General features: G+C 44.5%; 1 protein-coding gene across 4 annotated transcripts in view; it reads right to left on the reverse strand.

Moving 5' to 3' along the window:
* Positions 1-1969: 1969 nt before the first annotated feature.
* The window catches only part of tmem232 (transmembrane protein 232), a 164165-nt gene continuing 146148 nt past the window's right edge, over positions 1970-19986 (reverse strand). For 3 of the 4 annotated variants that reach the window (XM_068029810.1, XM_068029809.1, XM_068029811.1), the window contains exons 13-14: positions 14618-14711; positions 1970-5128 (exon numbers count right to left, since the gene is read on the reverse strand). In XM_068029810.1, the coding sequence (XP_067885911.1) occupies positions 4979-5128; positions 14618-14711 (244 nt within the window). In that variant the 3' untranslated portion in view covers positions 1970-4978. Of the gene's footprint in view, positions 5129-14617; positions 14712-17415; positions 17735-17849; positions 17991-19986 lie in introns of those variants that run through there. The other variant, XR_010974875.1, reaches the window with a different exon arrangement.

Genomic DNA, 19986 nt, shown 5'->3' on the forward strand with positions numbered 1-19986 from the left:
AGAATTCTAGTAGATTTGTCAAGCATGATTTCCCTTTCGTAAATCCATGCTGACTCTGTCCGATTCTACCACTGTTCTCCAACTGCTCTGCTATAAAATCTTTGATAATGGACTCTAGAATTTTCCCTACTACCGATGTCAGGCTGACTGGTCTATTAGTCCCTGTTTTCTCTCTACCTCCCTTTTTAAATAGTGGGGTTACATTAGCTACCCTCCAATCTGCAGGAACTGTTCCAGAGTCTATAGAATCTTGGAAGATGACAACCAATGCATCCACTATTTCTAGGGCCACTTCCTTAAGTACTCTGGGATGCGTACCATCAGGCCCTGGGCATTTACCGGTCTTCAATTCCATCAATTTCCCCAACACCATTTCTCTACTAATACTGATTTCTTTCAGTTCCTCTCTCTCACTAAGCCCTGTGTTCCCCAACATTTCTGGTATGATATTTGTGTCCTCCTTTGTGAAGACAGAACCAAAGTATGCATTTAGTTGGTCAGCCATTTCTTTATTCCCCATAATAAATTCCCTTGTTTCTGACTGTAAGGGACCTACATTTGTCTTCACCAATCTTTATCTCTTCACATACCTATAGAAACTTTTACAGTCAGTTTTTATGTTCCCCGCAAGCTTGCTCTCGTACTCTATTTTCCCCTTCTTAATCAATCCCTTGGCCCTCCTTTGCTGAATTCTAAACAGCTCCCAATCCTCAGGTCTGTTGTTTTTCTTGCACATTTATACGCCTCTTCCTTGGATCAAATGCTATCTCTAATTTCCCTTGTAAGCCATGGTTTGACTACCTTTCCCATTTTACTTTTGCGCCAGACAGGGATAAACAATTGTTGCAGTTCATCCATGCGCTTTTTAAATGTTTGCCATTGCCTATCCACCATCATCCCTTTAAGTAACGTTTCCCAATCCGTCATGGCCAACTCGCACCTCATACCTTCGTAGTTTCCTTTACTAAGATTCAGGACTCTTGTCTCAGAATCAACTACGTTACTCTCCATCTTGATGAAGAATTCTATCATATTATGGTCGCTCGTCCCCAAGGGGTCTCGCACCACTTGATTGTCAATTATTCCTCTCTCATTACACAATACCCAGTCTAGGATGGCCTGTTCTCTAATTGGTTCCTCAACGTATTGGTCCAGAAAACCATCCCGTGTACACTCCAAGAATTCTTCCTCTATGGTATTGTGACTAATTTGATTTGCCCAATCTATATGCAGATGAAAGTCACCATAATTACAGATGTTCCTTTATTGCATGCATCTCTAATTTCCCGTTTAATGCCATTACCAACATCACCACTACAGTTTGGAGTTCTATATATAACCCCCACTAATGTTTTTTGTCCCGGAGTGTTTCTCAGCTCTACCCAGATTCCACCTCGTCAGAGCTAATATCTTTCCTCACTATTGCGTTAATTTCCTCTTTAACCAGCGATGCAACTCCACCACCTTTTGCTTTTTGTCTGTCCTTCCTAAACACTGAATATCCCTGGATGTTCATTTCCCATCCCTGGTCACCTTGCAGCCATGTCTCTGTAATCCCAACTATATCATACCTGTTTACATCTATTTGCGCGATTAATTCATCCACTTTATTGCGAATGCTCCGCGCATTAAGGCACAAAGCCTTAAGGCTTGTCTTTTTAAAATTACTTGTCCTGTTCCCAATACTGTGTCCCTGTTTGATTCTGGCCCTTGATTTCTCTGCCTATCACTTTTCTTATTCCCCTTAGTGTCTTTTGTTCTTGTCTTTGATCCCCCCCTCCTCTGACTCCTTGCAAAGGTTCCCATCCCCCTGCCATTTTAGTTTAAACCCTCCCCAACCACTCTAGCAAATACTCCCCCTAGGACATCAGTCCCGTCCAGCCCAAGTGTAACCCGTCCAGTTTGTACTGGTCCCACCTCCCCCAGAACCGGTCCCAATACCCCAGGAATCTAAAACCCTCCCCCTCACACCATTTCTTCAGCCACGTATTCATCTGATATATCCTGCTTTTTCTACTCTGACTAGCACGTGGCACTGGTAGTAATCCTGAGATCACTACCTTTGAGGTCCTACTTTTCAACTTACTTCCTAGCTCCCTATGTTCTGCTTTTAGGACCTCATCCTTTTTTTTTTACCTTTGTCGTTTGTACCAATGTGAACCACGACCACTGGCTGTTCACCCTCCCCCTTCAGAATGTCCTGTAACCGCTCTGAGACATCCTTGACCCTCGCACCAGACTAGATAATTTTTTTTGAGATATGGATTGAGGGATAAATATTGGCTAGGATACCAGAGATAACACCCCTGCTCTTCTTTGAAATAGCGTCATGGGAACTTTTATGTTCCCCTGAGAGGACAGATGGGACCTCAGTTTAACATGCCATCCAAAAGATAACACCTCCAACAGTGCAGCATTCCCTCAGTACTGCACTGTTAGCCTTGATTTTGTGCTCAAGTGATTTGAACCCATGACCTTATAACTCAGAGGAGAGAGTGCTACCAACTGAGTCACAGCTGACACTCACCTTAAATATAAATTATGGCCCAAAGTTCTGTGATGCTCAGCAGTAAATTCCTGGTGTAAGTTCACCTGTAGAGCAACAGAAAGAGCAGAAAACTGGCTGGGACCCAGAGATGATGGCGACCGCCTACAATGCCAGTATTCAATGGAGCCTGTTTACAGCAGGCCCTACATCCGTCCCATACAAGGCAAGGCCCATGATGTGGGGAGGGCTGGGCTAACCAGTGGGAATTCCCACACTGGGAATTTCCATGGTAATGGCTTATTACCCAGTTCCCCATATGCCAGTAAAACAGAGTGGTAGATGTGGTCCAAACTGCTGGTCTAGGTCTGGATCCTGGCTGGACATCCTCATAAGAAATTCCAGCTCCATTTGATACATCAACCGCTTTGTGCTATACCCTTAAAATTTGTATACTGATGGTACAGTCTTCTATGCAAGTGACACCAGCCTTACCATTCCTGTTTTGCCCTTCTGGAGGGTGCCCAGGAATGTGCCCAGAGTAACACGGGCACCTGTCAGCATATGCTGATGAGGTGACCTCCCAAAACCCTCAATATTTCAAAGATTAGGAGCCGAGGTCACCAGTGGCTGCTCTGTCACACTTAGCCTTGTGAAGCGGCTCCATGTATTTTTGGAGCCTACTTTTTTTAACTAAAGATGATGGCCTGGATTTTAACCCAGAAGCATGTTTCATGCAAGGGTGCTGTTTTGAGTTCAGGAAACTGGAAAGAAAGGGTTTTCTCGATTGTCCTGCAGTTTTTAACTTTTTTTCTGCCAGTTTGCCATCCACAGGCAGCCTGATTGACAGATTGAAGGCCTGTCAGGCGGGGAAGCCTACAGCACAAGCTGCATCCGAGGAGAGCAGGGAGGTCTAATGGGCAGGAGAAGGATGTTGATCACGGGAGTGGGAGGGGAGTCCATTGATAGTCAGGGGATCTAATCACAGGAGTGGGTGGGTGTTATCTCTTGCCCCACCCCACTTTATTTGCTTAAAACCTATTACATTTCTACCCTTTGTCAGTTCTGATGAAGGGTCACTGACCTGAAGCGTTAACTCTGCTTCTCTCTCCACAGATGCTGCCAGATCATCGAGGATGTTTTACCGACTAGCTTGTTGAATCTGGAGGAAGCAACTCTGTTGTCCTGGCCCTCAAGCAATGTTGCAAAGGCATTTAACTCATGGATTCATCCCTTTCCTGAGGCATGGGAAACCCAAATGATGAGTTAAAAATAGAATGTTAAAATGAAGGCAAGCAGCCTCATGCCATTTAAATAACCAACCCACCTCATGGTCGTCTGTCCCTTGTCCTGCCTCCATTAAAACTGGAGTTGAGCGGGTTAGAGGCAGGTTTGGTTCATGTTTCAGACTTTTTGCATTTTAACTTTTGACCTTACCGCAAGTCACCCATTTTTGGGAGTTAAGATTGAACCTGACATTGCAGTGATGGTAAGCTGAAATTGGTCAGGTATGTGAGCATTCAGTGGCGGTGGGGGAAGAGGAACTCAGGAACACTGGACCATGACTATTAAACATGGTAGTAACAAAAAATAACTGGCCTCCAAATAGCAGCTCAACCCTGCTTGGATATAGTATTGGATTCTTCAAGAAGTTTGCTAACAATACTAGGAATATATGCTTGTATATAAGATATTGATCTCTGTTACCAATATATACAATAAGTAATGGGTTCTACTGAAAAACAATTTATCCAGTTTTCTTTTCACTCTTCTGATACAACCATTGGCAACAATCCTTTTGGATATTTAGAACTGATATAATTTGAAACCTGGCACAAAGTGAGATACCGTAGGCAGAAATGTGGCCAGTATGAAACTGTAAGAAACCAGAAAAGAAAGCAAAATACTGCAGATGCTGGAAATCTAAAACAAATATTGGATTTTTCTCCTTTGCGAACGAATGCACATTGGTAGCAACAGTATTGTTGGATGATAAAGTTCGCTTGGCCTGAAAATTCATGATCCCACCAGAGGCCTATAACTAATCTTCTTGAATAGTTTTGTAAGTTTAGAATTAGTAGTGTAATGTGAAGGAACACAATTACTGTAAAGCAGTGGGTGGACTATATAAAGTTTCATTATTACTAAAGCTTTAATGAACTTCATTATTGTAGTGTGGGAATGACTAGCCCCATGCTGGTATAGACTAGTAACACTGCATTTTACTATCACAGTCAGCATAGAATAGATCTTTTAATAGGATACAGGACTGCATTCATTGAAAATAATAGCATTTAACAGATTTCCTAAAACTGCCTTTCTGCTGTCTTGTTAACAAATTCTGACAGAATGTCACAGAGAAAATCGTGAGCTAGTTACAGTATTTCCATAAAAGACACTGCTCCCTCGCTATGAGACTTTGGCTCTCTGGCACACCAATGAATAGCTTGGATACACTCTGTAACCCTTGAGATTTCCCATCATGATGGAATTTCACAAGGGGTTGATATTTTTGTGAAGTTTCTGTTCCTTCTTCTTCATCATCTCAATAAAATCTTCTGCCTCTATTTTCTGTTTCTCTTGGAGTTGCAGCTCCCTATCCTTTTCTTCCTCTTCCATTTTTGCTTGTAGCTCTTTTCTCCACTGTCATATGAATAAAGTAAACATGTTAAAGTAGTATGCATTATTTAAATATGATGACATACAAAAACAAACAAATGTTTATGTTTTGCCCAAAAACATTGCATCAATTCCAAGCCTGGCTTTTTGAGAGAGACTATAGGGTGAATTTTACCAACCCCTCGATGCCATGGGTCGTGGCGGGAGGCCTGTAAAAGCTAACAGGAGAAGCCTGCCACGACCCATGACACCGAGAAGTCCCTTTCAGATATTAGCGGCGGCGGCAGTGGGGTCTCAGTACAGCCCCCCCCCCCCCCACCGCTTGGCGGTGGGACCTTCATTAAAATACTTAAATGAGTATTAATAAAATTCAAATTAACTTACCTACTGACGGCGACCGTCCCATGCCGATTTTATGGCCAGCAGGCCGCAACTCACGCACCTTCGAAACTCCATCTTCTAATTATTTATTAAAAGCAAATGAAATCTAATATCCCTTGAAAAGTGTAAAATTTTGCAAAGGGCTTGAAGCTCTTTAAAAATGCCGCCGGTGTCTGTGCGGTGGCGCTGGATGCCGTTCCTGGGGACACGGCGGCTGCCCCTCTATGTCATTGGGGGTTGCCACTCCGCCCCCTCCATTCAAAGCAGCCCCTGCTGCTTTCACAGCGCGCTGATAAAATTCAGCCCTATGTCTTCAAGTAGAAACTTTAATGAAGGCATTAAAAGACATAAAAGACAATTCAATTGATAAAAGTAATCACGTTAATGTGAATATGTAAGTTTCTGAATTTGCTTAAATCCTTACTGAGAGAACAACATTAGAAAACATTTTGAGTGATTAGTAGGAATCTGGAGCTAAAATACCCTTTATATATGTGGACATGGGAATTTTTAAATGGGGAAAAAAGCTAACATAAGAAGGATGATACAAAATAAACAAGAAGTCAAACTGTTCAGACAAAAAGTAAGAACAGATATTTCATATACATATATACACAAACACACACCCACATACACACATACTCTGGTACCAGTTCTTCCTATATTAATAAAGATCAGACAGCAAGTGGATGGATCCAACAACTACCTGGCACCAAGGGAGAAGGGAGTTTCTTGACCTGATGCACAGGCTTGAAGGAGCAGCTGGTCTTTTCCGGTTGAGTTTTTTGTAAATGTTCAAACACTAGTTCACCTTCAAGTTAATCATTTCAAAATCAAGAGTTCATGAATTCTACATTGTGCTTAATCTTCCTCCATGTATGATTCCCAGTCAAAGTGCATTTGTGGGGCTCGAATGGGACTCCCACCTTCCGTTAAATGACCCTTCCAAAATTCCTTATGGTATGAAAGAGTTGTGCTAAATGTGCAAGCAGTTCTTATATGGAATCATTAACTATAGCAAAGATAATGGACTGAATTTTACCAGCCCCTCGACGCTGTAGATCACGGTGCGGGGGCCGGTAAAATACTACGAGGAGAGGCCTGCCTCGACCCGTGACATCGAGAGTGGGCCCGCCGCATTTTACCGGCGGCAGTGGGACCTCGGTGCAGCCTCCCCTGCCGCACAGCAGCAGCACCACAATTATCAAATGGTAATGATTACTTATCTATGCTGATTATGCACCGACATTGCTGTATTTTTTGTTGAACGTGTGGCCGTCACGTGCCATCCCATTCACGATCTGAAAAGTCGGTGGGTCCTCACTCTGCATTACGGAAGAGAGGAGGGAGGGGGTATACACAGGGGTCTAACTCTGCATTCTTAAAGGGAGGAGGGAGGGGGGATACACAGGGGTCTAACTCTGCATTCTTAAAGGGAGGATGGAGGGGGGATACACAGGGGTCTAACTGCATTCTTAAAGGGAGGAGGGAGGGGGGATACACAGGGGTCTAACTCTGCATTCTTAAAGGGAGGATGGAGGGGGGATACACAGGGGTCTAACTCTGCATTCTTAAAGGGAGGAGGGAGGGGGGATACACAGGGGTCTAAATCTGCATTCTTAAAGGGAGGAGGGAGGGGGGATACACAGGGGTCTAACTCTGCATTCCTAAAGGGAGGATGGAGGGGGGATACACAGGGGTCTAACTCTGCATTATTAAAGGGAGGAGGGAGGGGGGATACACAGGGGTCTACCTGTGCATTCTGGAAGGGAGGAGGGAGGGGGGCTATGCAGGGGTCTCATTCTGCATTCTGAAAGGAAGGGGGTCTGGGATTACTGGAGGGAAAACAGTGCTGGCACGAAGGGAGGTATCGCGTACCATCCCTCCGTTAACAGTGTATGCTCTGTGTTTGTGAGGGAGCAATGGCACACTAGGCACCCTGTGTGTGGGGAGGGTGCCAGTAAGAGCAAGAGCATTAAGGTTCTACGGATGGTGGGGGCAATCGATTCAGCTGGTAGGATGTTGATGTGGTCATGCTGGGCCACTGAGTGTTGGCCAAGATGGGCAATGCCATGGCACGCCACATAGTTGATCCAGGAAAGCAGCTGATGTACCTGTCAACACCAATCCCTGCCCTGTTCGGAACCTTTGAATACATGCAGGGTTCAACTTTATTTATCACATGGAAATAGGTATGGTTCATCCTACATTGTGTGATCCTCTGCACGTGAGGATCCATATGTGCCAGAGGCAATACCAACAGGCGGGTGCGATCCACGTAGAGGCCCATGGTCGTGAGCAGTAGCCCTCAAGGGGAGCCCACCATTACGGCTGCCGTGCATCTACAGGCCCCACATGACATCGCATGTCAGAGCACCAGTGTCAGAGGAGATTGCGCATATAGAGAGGGTGGTGATGTCGCTATGCCCTGCTCAATGATGACCTGCAGCCATGGGCTCTGGTGGACATCCCATGCCTTTGTTCCTCATAGTGGCAGCGGTTCTCATGCCCGATGCCTCTGCAGCCTTTTAGGGGCCCACCAGAGACCTTTGTGGGGTCACACAGTCAGCAGTGCACTGCTGCATCAGGGAAGTCACCAATGCCCTGCACCGGAGGGCCAGTGAGGATGGCCGCTTCAGGACAGACTCTCACAGCTAGGCTCAGAGGGCCATTGGTTCTGGCACCACTGCCGGAGAACCATAGGTTATAATGTTCATAGACTACACTCATGTGGCCAACAGGCCTACTGCCAGGCTACCACCTGCAGACATCATCATTAAAGGAGCCCTCTCAATCTAGGTGAACACTGCAGCTGCTTGCAGCGAATGTGTGACCGCGTTCTCAGGCAGCTGCCATGACACCTGGGTCTTGTGCCAGTCCCGCCTGCCACTGCTGTTCACTGAATTGGCTCAGATGGAGGAATGGCTTCTTGGAGATGTTATCCTTTGCAGACATGGCTCCTGACACCAGTGAGCGCCTCCAGTGCCTGGATGGATGGGGTGAGGCCTGTGCTACAGCTGAAAAGGCCAGCTCCTTTCTTTGCTGTTCTGCACAACTACGCACCAATAGGGTCAGGCCTGGCATGATGAGGAGAGATGTCAACAGGATTCCTCCTCGGACTGTGAAGACGCTGAGGACCTACAACAAGAAAGACACATGGGAGGGCAGATAGCACCCAGGCTCTGCAGGCAGGGCTAGCAGTGAGCTAGGGATGTATGGAAATGGCTTATCAGACAAAGGCTGTCTGCTCCGTAGGAACCGACATGAGCTCTGCAAGCCACACATCAACCTCGCTCACCTGCTGTGCACCAGTCCACATCTGCAGCATCCCTGTGTAAACCATTAGAGGTAGTAGCTGGCTGAGCCAATGTCAATGTTACTGAGTCCGTGGAGACGCTCATGAGTAATGGTGGCATGACAATGCTGTTATTGCATACATTGGCTCTCCTGAAGGGCCAACGGTGCAAAGGGATGTGACATTGGCGCTACATGCTGGCACACATCATTCCCACAGAGAAAAGGACACACATGTTGGAGAGGAACATTTAGTGAAAGACATATTTACATTGCTGTGACACCCGTGCATTCCCATTTGTGTCAGTGTGTTCTCTGTAAACCTCTGTAATACCTTTTATGGTCTATTTAAGTCTCACATCCTGGAATGTGCAAAATTAAGATTATTCACCCAGGTGCGGCACGCCTACAAGAAGGAATGTTACACTTGAGTGGGAGAAGAAGATCGCAACTTCACAGGACACTGGGAGACAGCAGGGTAAGTATGTGGCAGCAAAGCAGAAAGTGCTGGGTAACTCAGCAGGTCAGGCAGCATTTGTGGAGACAGAAGCAGAGTTAACTTTCAGGTCTATGAACTTAGACAAGTTAACTCTGCTTCTCTCTCCACAGATGCTGCCTGACCTGCTGGATATCTGCAGCACTCTCTGCTTTGCTGCAAGATTGACAGCAGCCCCACTCTTCAGCAGTCAGATAAGTATTCTTTGACTGCTGTCAGGAAGCAGGTGCTGGAGCGCTTAAAATAGAGCCCCAGCACCTGCTGCACAGATGTCAAAGACTCTCACTGCGCCGAATGTCCCGCCTCACCCCATATAATATGGGGAGGGTGGCTCAGTGTCGTGATTCTAATGAGCCTCCGCGATTAATATTGCGGGGGCTCGGCAGTGGCTGGTAAATGCAGGCGCCCTGCCGAATTCAAAGGGTGCCGCCCTCCAACAAAATTCAGCCCAAAGAGTGTAAATGACCAGTTAGAAATCATGACACCTTTCAGTAGAGCACAGAAATGAGCGTAATGTTGTCCAGGGGAGGAAGAATGAAAACAACCTTGTCCTCAGAAAGGGATACATCTGTACTGCAGCTAAGAAAGAAAGGGGAGAAAATAGGGAGAAAGATAGAGAAAAATCAAACCACGAGGTTTTATTTCCTAAATAAGCAAAGTGGTTTTAAAGCCATTTTAGTACATGGAGATCTTTCAGACTGAACAACTCCGAGGGAAACGTATTTTTCAGAACCCACATCTACTGTAAAGGGGAATTCAGGAAAAACTTGATTGAGAGGTCAAATGAGTCTTTATAACCAAAGGTAACCCCACTACTCTGACTGGTCAATACTTTTCCTGCTGACCAATATTGAAGGAACTTTACTGATGTAGACTGACAGGCAGAGGGAGAATCAAAGGCAACTGACAGGTAGAGGCAATAAACACTACTAGAGCAGAGATAGTCATACCAGCCAGTGCTGAGTTTACATTCCAGGTAGTACTGACTAGTGTAGCTACGCCACTGTAGGGCTGACGAAATTCCCCCTGACCAATCCCACTTCTGACAACATCTGATCTGAATCACTTGACTCTCTGGCTCCATTCCTTTGGCAAAGTCATTCCTGTACAATCAATAACCAGTGCTGCAACTTGTTTAATGGGTCATGGCTGAAAACTCAAGACAAATGCCAAAGATCAGTATATTGTGTTCAAAGAAAGGCACCTTGTGTGCTAATGGAGGCAATCTGTCACTATGAAGATACAACTGCATTTGAAACAATATTTGAAGTCAGGGGATGCCAGGAGATTTACACATCTTCTCTCAATTTTATTTTTCCCCCACAGGAAGACAGTCACAGACTGTTAACAGCATAGCAAAATAAAAAAGTAGGTGGTTATCAACATGACAATGAAAGAAAGGTCAGCTCAGTCATCAAAATTAAAAATTAACTGAAGACTCCACTTTGAAGAGTTCATTCATGTAGTACTATAAAAGGAAAGGTAATGTGAATGATAATCCAAAGTTACAGACTTTAAAACATCTTAAAGGGATATTGAACCTTGTACTTATCCCTATAGCTATATTGGTTCATATCTGCAATTCCGGGAGGATGCAAGGATTAAGAAAAATTAAGCAGCTGGTTATCTGTAAATAAAATAAATTAAGCAGTTGGTTATCTCTAAGTAAAAGTATTAAGAAAAGTTTCTTGCAAACACTTCAGAGTAGGAATGACTAAAGATCATAGTCCACTCATCTTAAAATTGGCCAACATGTTTCTTTTAAGTAACATCAAATGCAACATAAATATTTATTTTACTGAGATGTTACATGTCCTTTTGTAATTATGGACACAACAACAACTACAGTGTCCTTCAACAAAGCGACTGAACACTGGGATGAGAATCAGCTGATCGAAGAGAATCACCATGTATTTCTATAGGCATCATGTATGATGAATATAGTTGAACTTTTTGAGGTCACTAGCATGGTAAGTAGGGAAATGTCTATATGGACATCCAGAAGGCATGTAACAAGGTTCAATGCAAAAAAGAATTCAGTAAAATTTGGAGTGCGCAGAATTGGAGAAAATCTTATGACATGGATCAATTGGACAGAAGACAGAAAGTAGGGATAAAGGTTAATTCTTTGATTGGAAAGATGCAACAAGTGGTGTTCCTCAGGGATCTGTACTGGGGCCTCAGTTTTTCCACTGCATAGATTAATGATTTGGATGAAGGAATAAAGAATAGCATTTCCAAGTTTGTGGATTATACTAAGTTAGGAGGCACAGTAAATTGTGTGGATGGGAGCAGGAAGTTACAAAGTTACAAACTAATTCAGTAGGCAAAACTATGGCAAATGGAGTTTAATGTGGGGAAGTGTGAGGTCATCCAGTTTGGATCTGAGAAAGACAAATCAGAATATTTTCTTAATGGTGAGATACTAGGAGATGTGGAGGAGCAAAGGGATTTAGGTGGTCATGTACACAAAGCATTAAATGCTAATGTACAGGTGCAAAAGGTAACCACAATTGCTCCTGGAATATTGGCCTTTATCACAAGGGGGTTGTAATCCAAAAATGAGAAAGTGATGCTTCTGTTGTCAGAGTATTGTCAGACTCCACCTGGAGTACTGCATTCAGTTTTGAGGACTGAGCCTCAGGAAAGATATATTGGTCTCAGAAGGGCTACAGTGCAGATTCACCAGAATGATACCTAGGCTCAAAGTTCTGAGCACAAGTTGCATAAAATTGTCTTGTTTCCTCTGGTGGGAGAATCCAGAAGAAGAGGGCATAACCTTAAAAATAGAGCTAGACTATTTGGAAGTGAAATCAGGAGCACTTTTTCACACAAAGAGTTTTGGAAAACAACAACGACAACTTGCATTAAATGTAGTAAAATGACTAAAGGCACTTTCAGGAACATCATAAAACTTGGTTAAAGAGGGATGTTTCAAAAAACGTCTTAAAGGAGGAGAGATAAAGAGGTGGAGAGGTTGAGAGAGGAAATTCCAGAGTTTTGTGCCTCGGCAGCTGAAGGCACAGCTGCCAATGGTGGAGTGATTAAAATCAGGGATGTGCAGGAGACCAGAACTGGAGGAGCACAAATATCTCAGAGGGTTATAGGGCTGGGGTAGGTTATAGAGATAGGGAGTTGGATGTGGAAGTTGGAAGATGAGAGGCTGGCCAGGAGTGCATTGGAATAGTCAAGTCTATAGGTAGCAAAGGCATGGATGAGGGTATCAGCAGCACATATCTGAGTCAAGGATGTAGCTGAAGATGTTATGGAGGTGGAAGTAGGCAGTCTAAGTGACGGCGCGGATATGTAGTCAGAAACTCATCTTGTCTTCATTTACAATACAATATCAAGGTTGAGAACAGTCTGCTTGAGCCTCAGACAGTTGCCAGGGAAAGGGTTGGAGTCAGTGGCTAGGGAACAGAGTTTGTGGTGGGGACCGAAGACAATGGCTTCAGTCTTTCCAACATTGAGTTGGAGGAAATTTCTGCTCATCCAGTACTGGATGTCAAACATAAAAACAGAAAATCCTGGAAGTACACAGTAGGTCTGGCAGCATTTGTGGAGAGAGAAGGAGAGTTAACGTTTCGGGTTGATGCCCATTCATGTTGTCAGACCTGTTGAGTATTTCCAGCATTTTCTGCTTTTATTTCAGATTTCCATCATCCACAGTATTTTGCTTTTGTACTGGATGTCAGGCAAGCAGTCTGACAATTTGGAGACAGTGAAGGGGCAAGAGAAGTTGAGATAGGTGGTGGTGAGGTAGAGCTGGGCGTCAGCGTACATGTGGAATCTGGCGTCATGTTTTCAGATGATGTTGTCAAGGAGCAGCAGGTAGATGAGAAATAAGAGGTAGCCAAGGATAGATTCTTGAGGGACATAAGAGGTAATGGTGTGGAAGTGGGAAAAGAAGCCATCACAGGACAGGTGATTCTCTGGTTACAACTGAATAGATAAGAAAGGAACCAGGCGGGTTCAGTCCCACCCAGCTAGACAATGGAGGAGAGGCAATGGAGGAGGATGGTGTAGTCAACTGTGTCAAATGCTCCAGACAGGTTAAGAAGGATGAAGACAGATAGTTTACTATGAGGAAAGATAAAACCTGGAATATGCTCCGCCAAAAGGTTATGGATGTTAGGTCAATTGAAATCTCAATATTGAAAGATTTTTGATAGGCAAGAGTGTCCAAGTAAACAGATCAAAGGTGGGTAGCTTTGCATTCTAAATGCAATTTGTGTGGTCAGTTGAATTTTTTTCAATTGTTGCTTGGTGGCAGGGTACATTATTTCTCTGGTAAGCATGGAGCATTTTACATTTCATGCCCTATATAAATGAAATTTGTTATTGTTGTAATCATTTAGATACAAGTCATACGGCTGAATTTTATGAGGCCTCCAGTGTCGGGGGTCGTGGTGGGGGGGCCTGGAAAATTCTTCCGGGAGAGGCCCGCCACGACCCCTGACGCCAAGAAAGCCTCGCCGCATTTTTCCGGCAGCAGCGAGGCCTCAGCACGGGCCCCCCCGCCACCGAGCGGTGGGGGCTTCATCTAAATATTAAAATGAAGTAAAATAAATTAAAATTAACTTATCTTGTCCTGGCAGCCATCCCACACCAATATTCTGGCTACCAGCCACAACTCGCGCGCCTTCGGACACGGGTGGGGAGGGGGGGGGAGAAGTGAAATTTTCAGGGTTGGGGGGAGCGGGGAAAACCGCTCCGATTGGGTGTGGGGATGGTAGGAAGGGGTTGAGGGCCAAAGGTGCTGAAGTTGGGGGGTGGGGTGGGGGGGGGGGGTGTTGGGTGGTGAAAGTTTGTAATTTTACAAATTGGTTTTTCAGGGGATGGGTTATTTTATTAATTGATAATTCAGTGGGGGGGGGGGGGCTGTTGGAAAGGGAATTAAAAGTGTTTCTGACATTTTATTTGTTTTCTGGGCACCGGCACCTTTAAAAATCTGATTGAACCTCAAGGGCAAGAAGCCCTTTAAAAATGGCGCTGTGCCTATGTGGTGGCACTGGACGCCATTGCCAGGGATGGAGCAGCCACCCCCTCTATGTCATTGGGGGCGGCCGCTCCATCCCCTACATTTAAAGGAGCCCCCGCATGAAATATCGCGGGGGCTCCGTGATGGCGCACTGCACCTGAAGACCGCTGAAGCACGCTGCGCCAATAAAAGTCAGTCCATAGTTGTCTTACAAAGAATAACATCGTGGCAATCAGCACAACTCACCTCATGCAATCTGTCCAACAAAAACTCAGTTGAAATAATCAGCTTCTTATAGGGAATACAAATATAACTTATAATTAACCTCAAGTACGAGCCTTATTAGTAAAAAAAAAATTACCTGATCTTCCACTATTCTTCGCAGATCAAAGTTTGTACGAGTATTGAAATCAGGTAGTGATTCGCGATCTGCTTGTGCTATCATTATTTCTTGTCTGAAATAAAACATGATATTCATAGTTACATTAACAATTTACTCTCAGAAGAACTGAAGAAAACAGGAAGAATTAGAGAGTGCAAAATAACCATTATAAGAAGAGAGAAAATTTTGTTTTGGCTGTGAAAAATGCTAGAGGAGATGTTATTCAAATAAATCTACATAGAGAAGTTACAAGATAGAAGAAGTTTGATCTTATATTCATTATCTAATATGTGTCGGTGCATGTTACTGCGCTTTTTATCATCACTTTAGAATTGATTTCAATGCAGGAATAGTTATCACCAGGTTAAGGTCACTCTGATTCATTCTTTGTATTATTAAAAAGCTTTGTTTAAAATAAAAATAGTCCAGATACACACCAGCTGGAGTAGCATGCATGGTGGTCCAGAAAACACAGTCAGATTGAAGTGGGTTTTAATAACAAAGGTTTAGATGTGCTTACCTCAGTGTGAGTTTATGCATTTTAATGGTCTCAACCCATGCACAATGGCTAAATTCAAAATCAGCATGCCACTATAAGAATTACAAAGAATCTTATACTAATCAAGTAAGTAGATATATATTAATTATCCTATTTATATTATTCAAAAATATCTTCTTTACATAATGTTTTCAAGTGTGAAGACCACAAATAATTCCCTGCTCCATTTAGATCACATAGCTACTTTAGTGAGTCCTCCAAAATAGTATGGTATAACAATTTGCCAAGGGCTAGTCAACATTATCATTGTGACTCACTCACTGATAGTGTAAATTTATTTCAAAATCAGATGGTCAGAAAGGAGTTGAAGAGGTGTACTGTTAGCAGTAAGACTGTATATCAGAACTTAAAATGCCAAAACATCTGTCAGAAGAACATTATCTTCATAAATAAAAGCAAAATACTGCGGATGCTGGAAATCTGAAATAAAAACAAGAAATGCTGGAAATACTCAGCAGGTCTGGCGGCATCTGTGGAGAGAGAAGCACAGTTAACGTTTCAAGTCAGTGAACCTTTTTCAGAACGGGCAAATATTAGAAATGTAAAAGGTTATAAGTAAGTAAAGCAGGGGTGGGGAAAGAAATAACAAAGGAGAAGGTGCAAATAGGACAAGGTCATAGAATAGCTGACCAGAAGGTTGTGGAGCAAAGGCAAACAATATATTAATAGTGTGTTGAAAGACAAAGCATTAGTACAGATAGAGTGTTAATGAACTGAAAATTGAACAGCCGCAAGTACAAACATGAAAAAAAACAGTGGGTAAGCAAACTGAACAAACTAAGATGAAATAAAATAAAATAAACGCAAAAAATTATATAATAAAAAAGAAAAAGAAAAAAAAATGGGAAAAGAAAAAAATAACTAAAAATAAAAGTAAAATGGGGGGCCCAGCATGCTCTGAAATTATTGAACTCAATGTTCAGTCCGGCAGGCTGTAGTGTGCCTAATCGGTAAATGAGATGCTGTTCCTCGAGCTTGCGTTGATTTTCACTGGAACACTGCAGCAATCCCAACATTGGGGAGACCAAACGCAGACTGGGTGACTGCTTTGCAGAACACCTCCGCTCAGTCCGCAAGCAGGACACGGAGCTTCCGGTTGCTTGCCATTTCAACACTCCCCCCTACTCTCATGCTCACATCTCTGTCCTGGGATTGCTGCAGTGCACCTTCTCCTTTGTTATCTCTTGCCCCACCCCTGCTTTACTTGCTTATAACCTTTTACATTTCTAATATTTGCTAGTTCTGAAGAAGGGTCACTGCCCTGAAATGTTAAATCTGCTTCTCTCTCCACAGATGCTGCCAGATCTGCTGAGTATTTCCAGCATTTCTTGTTTTTATTATCTTCATAAAACCTTATTAAAGTACACATGATGACTAATGGGGGTTCTATATGCCCCTTACTTAACTTTAAATCATTATAAACATGGACAAACATTATAGAGAAAAGTGAAAGGCAGATCACAAAAAGTCCTGTGAGACATTAAAAGATTTTTAATCGCTCCATGTAAAACAAATTTGATATAGTAATAAAACAATTAATGCATGATAGAATAATCACTTTTCCACAATGAAAGTTAATTTAAAAAAACAAAGGAAATTTATGAGAAAACAAATGTCAAATTTTGAACACCCGTGAAACCCCAAGTGTCTCTAGGTGGTTTACTTTATACGTTTATGGAAGTTTCTACGAGGTGTGACTCCCGTGTTAGCAGCTGGGCTGGAGGCAGGCTGTTGATCAGGCTTCCCTTGGTCTGTGATGACTTCAAAGGCTGTCCTCTGGCTGCCTGGGGCCTGGAGGGCCTTGCTGCCTAAGAGTTTCATGCTCAGGTACAGGACTTTCCTCAGGTGTTGCGACTACTGGAGCTGGGCTCACTGGAGGAAGGGCTGAGGAGGTGCTGTCCACACTCCCCTGAGGGGAGCTCCCAGTTGTGGAAGTCAGCCTCTCTTCCTGCCTTTCAAGGCTCACTTGACCTTCCCTGCTGACCAGAGAAGGATGAGGAGCTAGAGAAGATTCCAGGGGCCCTCATCCTTCTCTCGCCTTGCCACTGCTGCGTTGAGCATGCATTTGTGGAATCTGGCTCTCCATTATATGGAGGAAGCCATGCATTCATGTGCCTGAGACATGGCAGCACTCTTGGCCTGGATGGACTCCTCCATCATCTGCTCATGGTTGCTCATTACCTCTGGTATCTTTGCCAGATGTTGCCTTACCTCTCTCTGCAACTCCAGCATGCCGTGTGCTGTCAACACCAGAGTCTCGTCACCAGCCTGGGGCTCAGCATGGGCCTGGCCACCCACAGTCCTCTGACTGTCAGAGGCCTCGGCTGTCTCAGCCTCAACCAGCTGCTTAGGCGCGTGTGCGATGCTCTCACCAGCTCGTGACCCTGATTCTACAGCTGAGCGGAAACCCATTGAGGTGAAAGTATCTGTGCTGGTGGAAGGTGGAGAGTCATTGGACGGGGCATCCTTTGACTGTGGATCCTCCTCAGAGGTGGAATTATGTCTTCCTTTTGCTGGAGTCTCCTGCGGTTGCCGACCTGCATGAGAGACCACAAACATGTGTGGGTTAGGCTGTGCAGATCTCGTCGCAACAATTATGTGTAATGTGGGTCTCCAGAAGTGAACTGTATATCGATGGAAGACAATCCTCACTTTCTTGCACAGAGACTCCAGTTTCTCCATCAGCTGTTGAGCGGTCGCCCTGGGTCCCTGCTAATTCAAATGCCTCCTCCTCAGCTGTTGAGAGAGGCCGAAGATCTGGGATGTCTCCTTGCTGTTATAGGTCCTCTTATCCTGCAAGTGGAAAGAGGGAGCTAGTCATATTTCACAGAGAAATCAACATTACAAATCTACTATGGAAGCCCCTTGTCCCCTACTCGGGTATTACGTATAGCTCATGCTACCGTCCGCTCTCAGGGGAGTTAATGGGGGTGATCTGTAAAAGAAGGTGGTCTGTGGCTGAGATGCAGCCATGTATCTGTCAGGATGAAGTGATGCCTAACCCCCTGTGGCAATGCCATTGTTGTGCCCCCTCTCCATGTCCCGCTTCCTCCTGTGTAGCCATATGCAATCCATAAAAAGGAGTGAGTTCTGGAGCAGTCACTTTGGCAGAACGAAGGAGGTCGTTGACCCTGTTGTGGCACTGTCCCCTCAGCGATCTCCATCCAGACTTGCTTGGCCAGGTAGGAGTACCTCTTCTTACCAATGCTGGGGAAGAGGACCTCTCGCCTTTCCATTGCAGCCTAGATAAGCATCCCAAGGCAGGCATTGCTAAACCATGGGGCCATACTGTGTCTTGCCTCTGCCATCCTGTGGTGTCTTTCTCCAGGGGGGGTGGGGGGGTGGTGGGGGTCCTGGAGTCACAACTGCAATGGCTTCACTAGAGAGCACAGCAAAAAAGCAGCAATGCAAGCACGGCTAGCAGAGCTTTAAATATGGTTGGTGCAAGCACCTGCTCCGGAGTCATCCAATGCCATATTTAGCATCTCGCATCCCGTTCCCACTGCATGATTAGCCTTGTCCCTCACCTTCATTGCTACAATTGGCTGCCTGTCACGTGATTGTAGTGGGCTGGCTGCCCATGTGACCAGAGGGAATGGCGTTCATTTCCAGTTCTGCCATCGGACCTGCAAAGGGCTCACCAAATTCAGCCCATTGGAGGCCCTTTGTGACGCCATCGAGCACAGATGGAGGTCATTCTGTCCATCCTGTACTTTTTGGCTCACTTACTTCTTCCTAACTTATCCATAATTACATATTCAAAGGCTTATTATCAAGGATCCTCTATTTCCTGGATGCTGAAAAGGTCAATGTATACCATATAGCACTGTTCATTGCGAGTTCTAGAAAGTCTATTTGGAATAAATTATATAATTTCAACTCTTTCCATAGATGCTTAATTCATGGTGATTTTTTTTTACTTAAAAAACCTAACTTAGGTTGAACTTAGAGCTTGGATTAGTACTTGGAACTATGATGTTGTTGCTATTACAGAGACTTGGTTGAGGGAAGGACAGGATTGGCAGCTAAATGTTCCAGGATTTAGAAGCTTCAGGCGGGATAGAGGGGGATGTAAAAGGGGTGGGGGAGTTGCATTACTGGTTAAGGAGAATATCACAGCTGTACTGCAGGAGGACACCTCGGAGGGGTCATGCAGCGAGGCAATATGGGTGGAGCTCAGGAATAGGAAGGTGCAGTCATGATGTTGGGGGTTTTCTGGAGGCCTCCCAACAGCCAGTGGGAGGTAGAGGAGCAGATATGTAGACAGATTTTGGAAAGATGTAAAGGTAGCAGGGTTGTAGTGGTGGGTGATTTTAACTTCCCCTATATTGACTGGGACTCACTTAGTGCTAGGGGCTTGGATGGGGCAGAATTTTTAAGGAGCATCCAGGAGGGCTTCTTGAAACAATATGTAGATAGCCCAGCGAGGAAAGGTGCCGTACTGGACCTGGTAGTGGGGAATGAACCCAGCCAAGTGGTCGAAGTCTCAGTAGGGGAGCATTTCGGGAACAGTGACCATAATTCCATAAGTTTTAAGGTACTTGTGGATCAGGATAAGAGTAGTCCTCGGATGAAGGTGCTAAATTGGGGGATGGCTAATTATAACAATATTAGGAAGGAACTGAAGAATTTAGATTGGGGGTGGCTGTTTGAGGGTAAATCAACATCTGACATGTGGGAGTCTTTCAAACGTCAGTTGATTAGAATCCAGGACCAGCATGTTCCTGTGAGTAAGAAGGATAAGTTTGGCAAGTTTCGGGAATCTTGGATAACGTGGGATATTGTGAGC

The sequence above is a fragment of the Heterodontus francisci genome, chromosome 4 (genome assembly GCF_036365525.1).
Source record: "Heterodontus francisci isolate sHetFra1 chromosome 4, sHetFra1.hap1, whole genome shotgun sequence".
NCBI classification, from domain to species: domain Eukaryota; kingdom Metazoa; phylum Chordata; class Chondrichthyes; order Heterodontiformes; family Heterodontidae; genus Heterodontus; species Heterodontus francisci.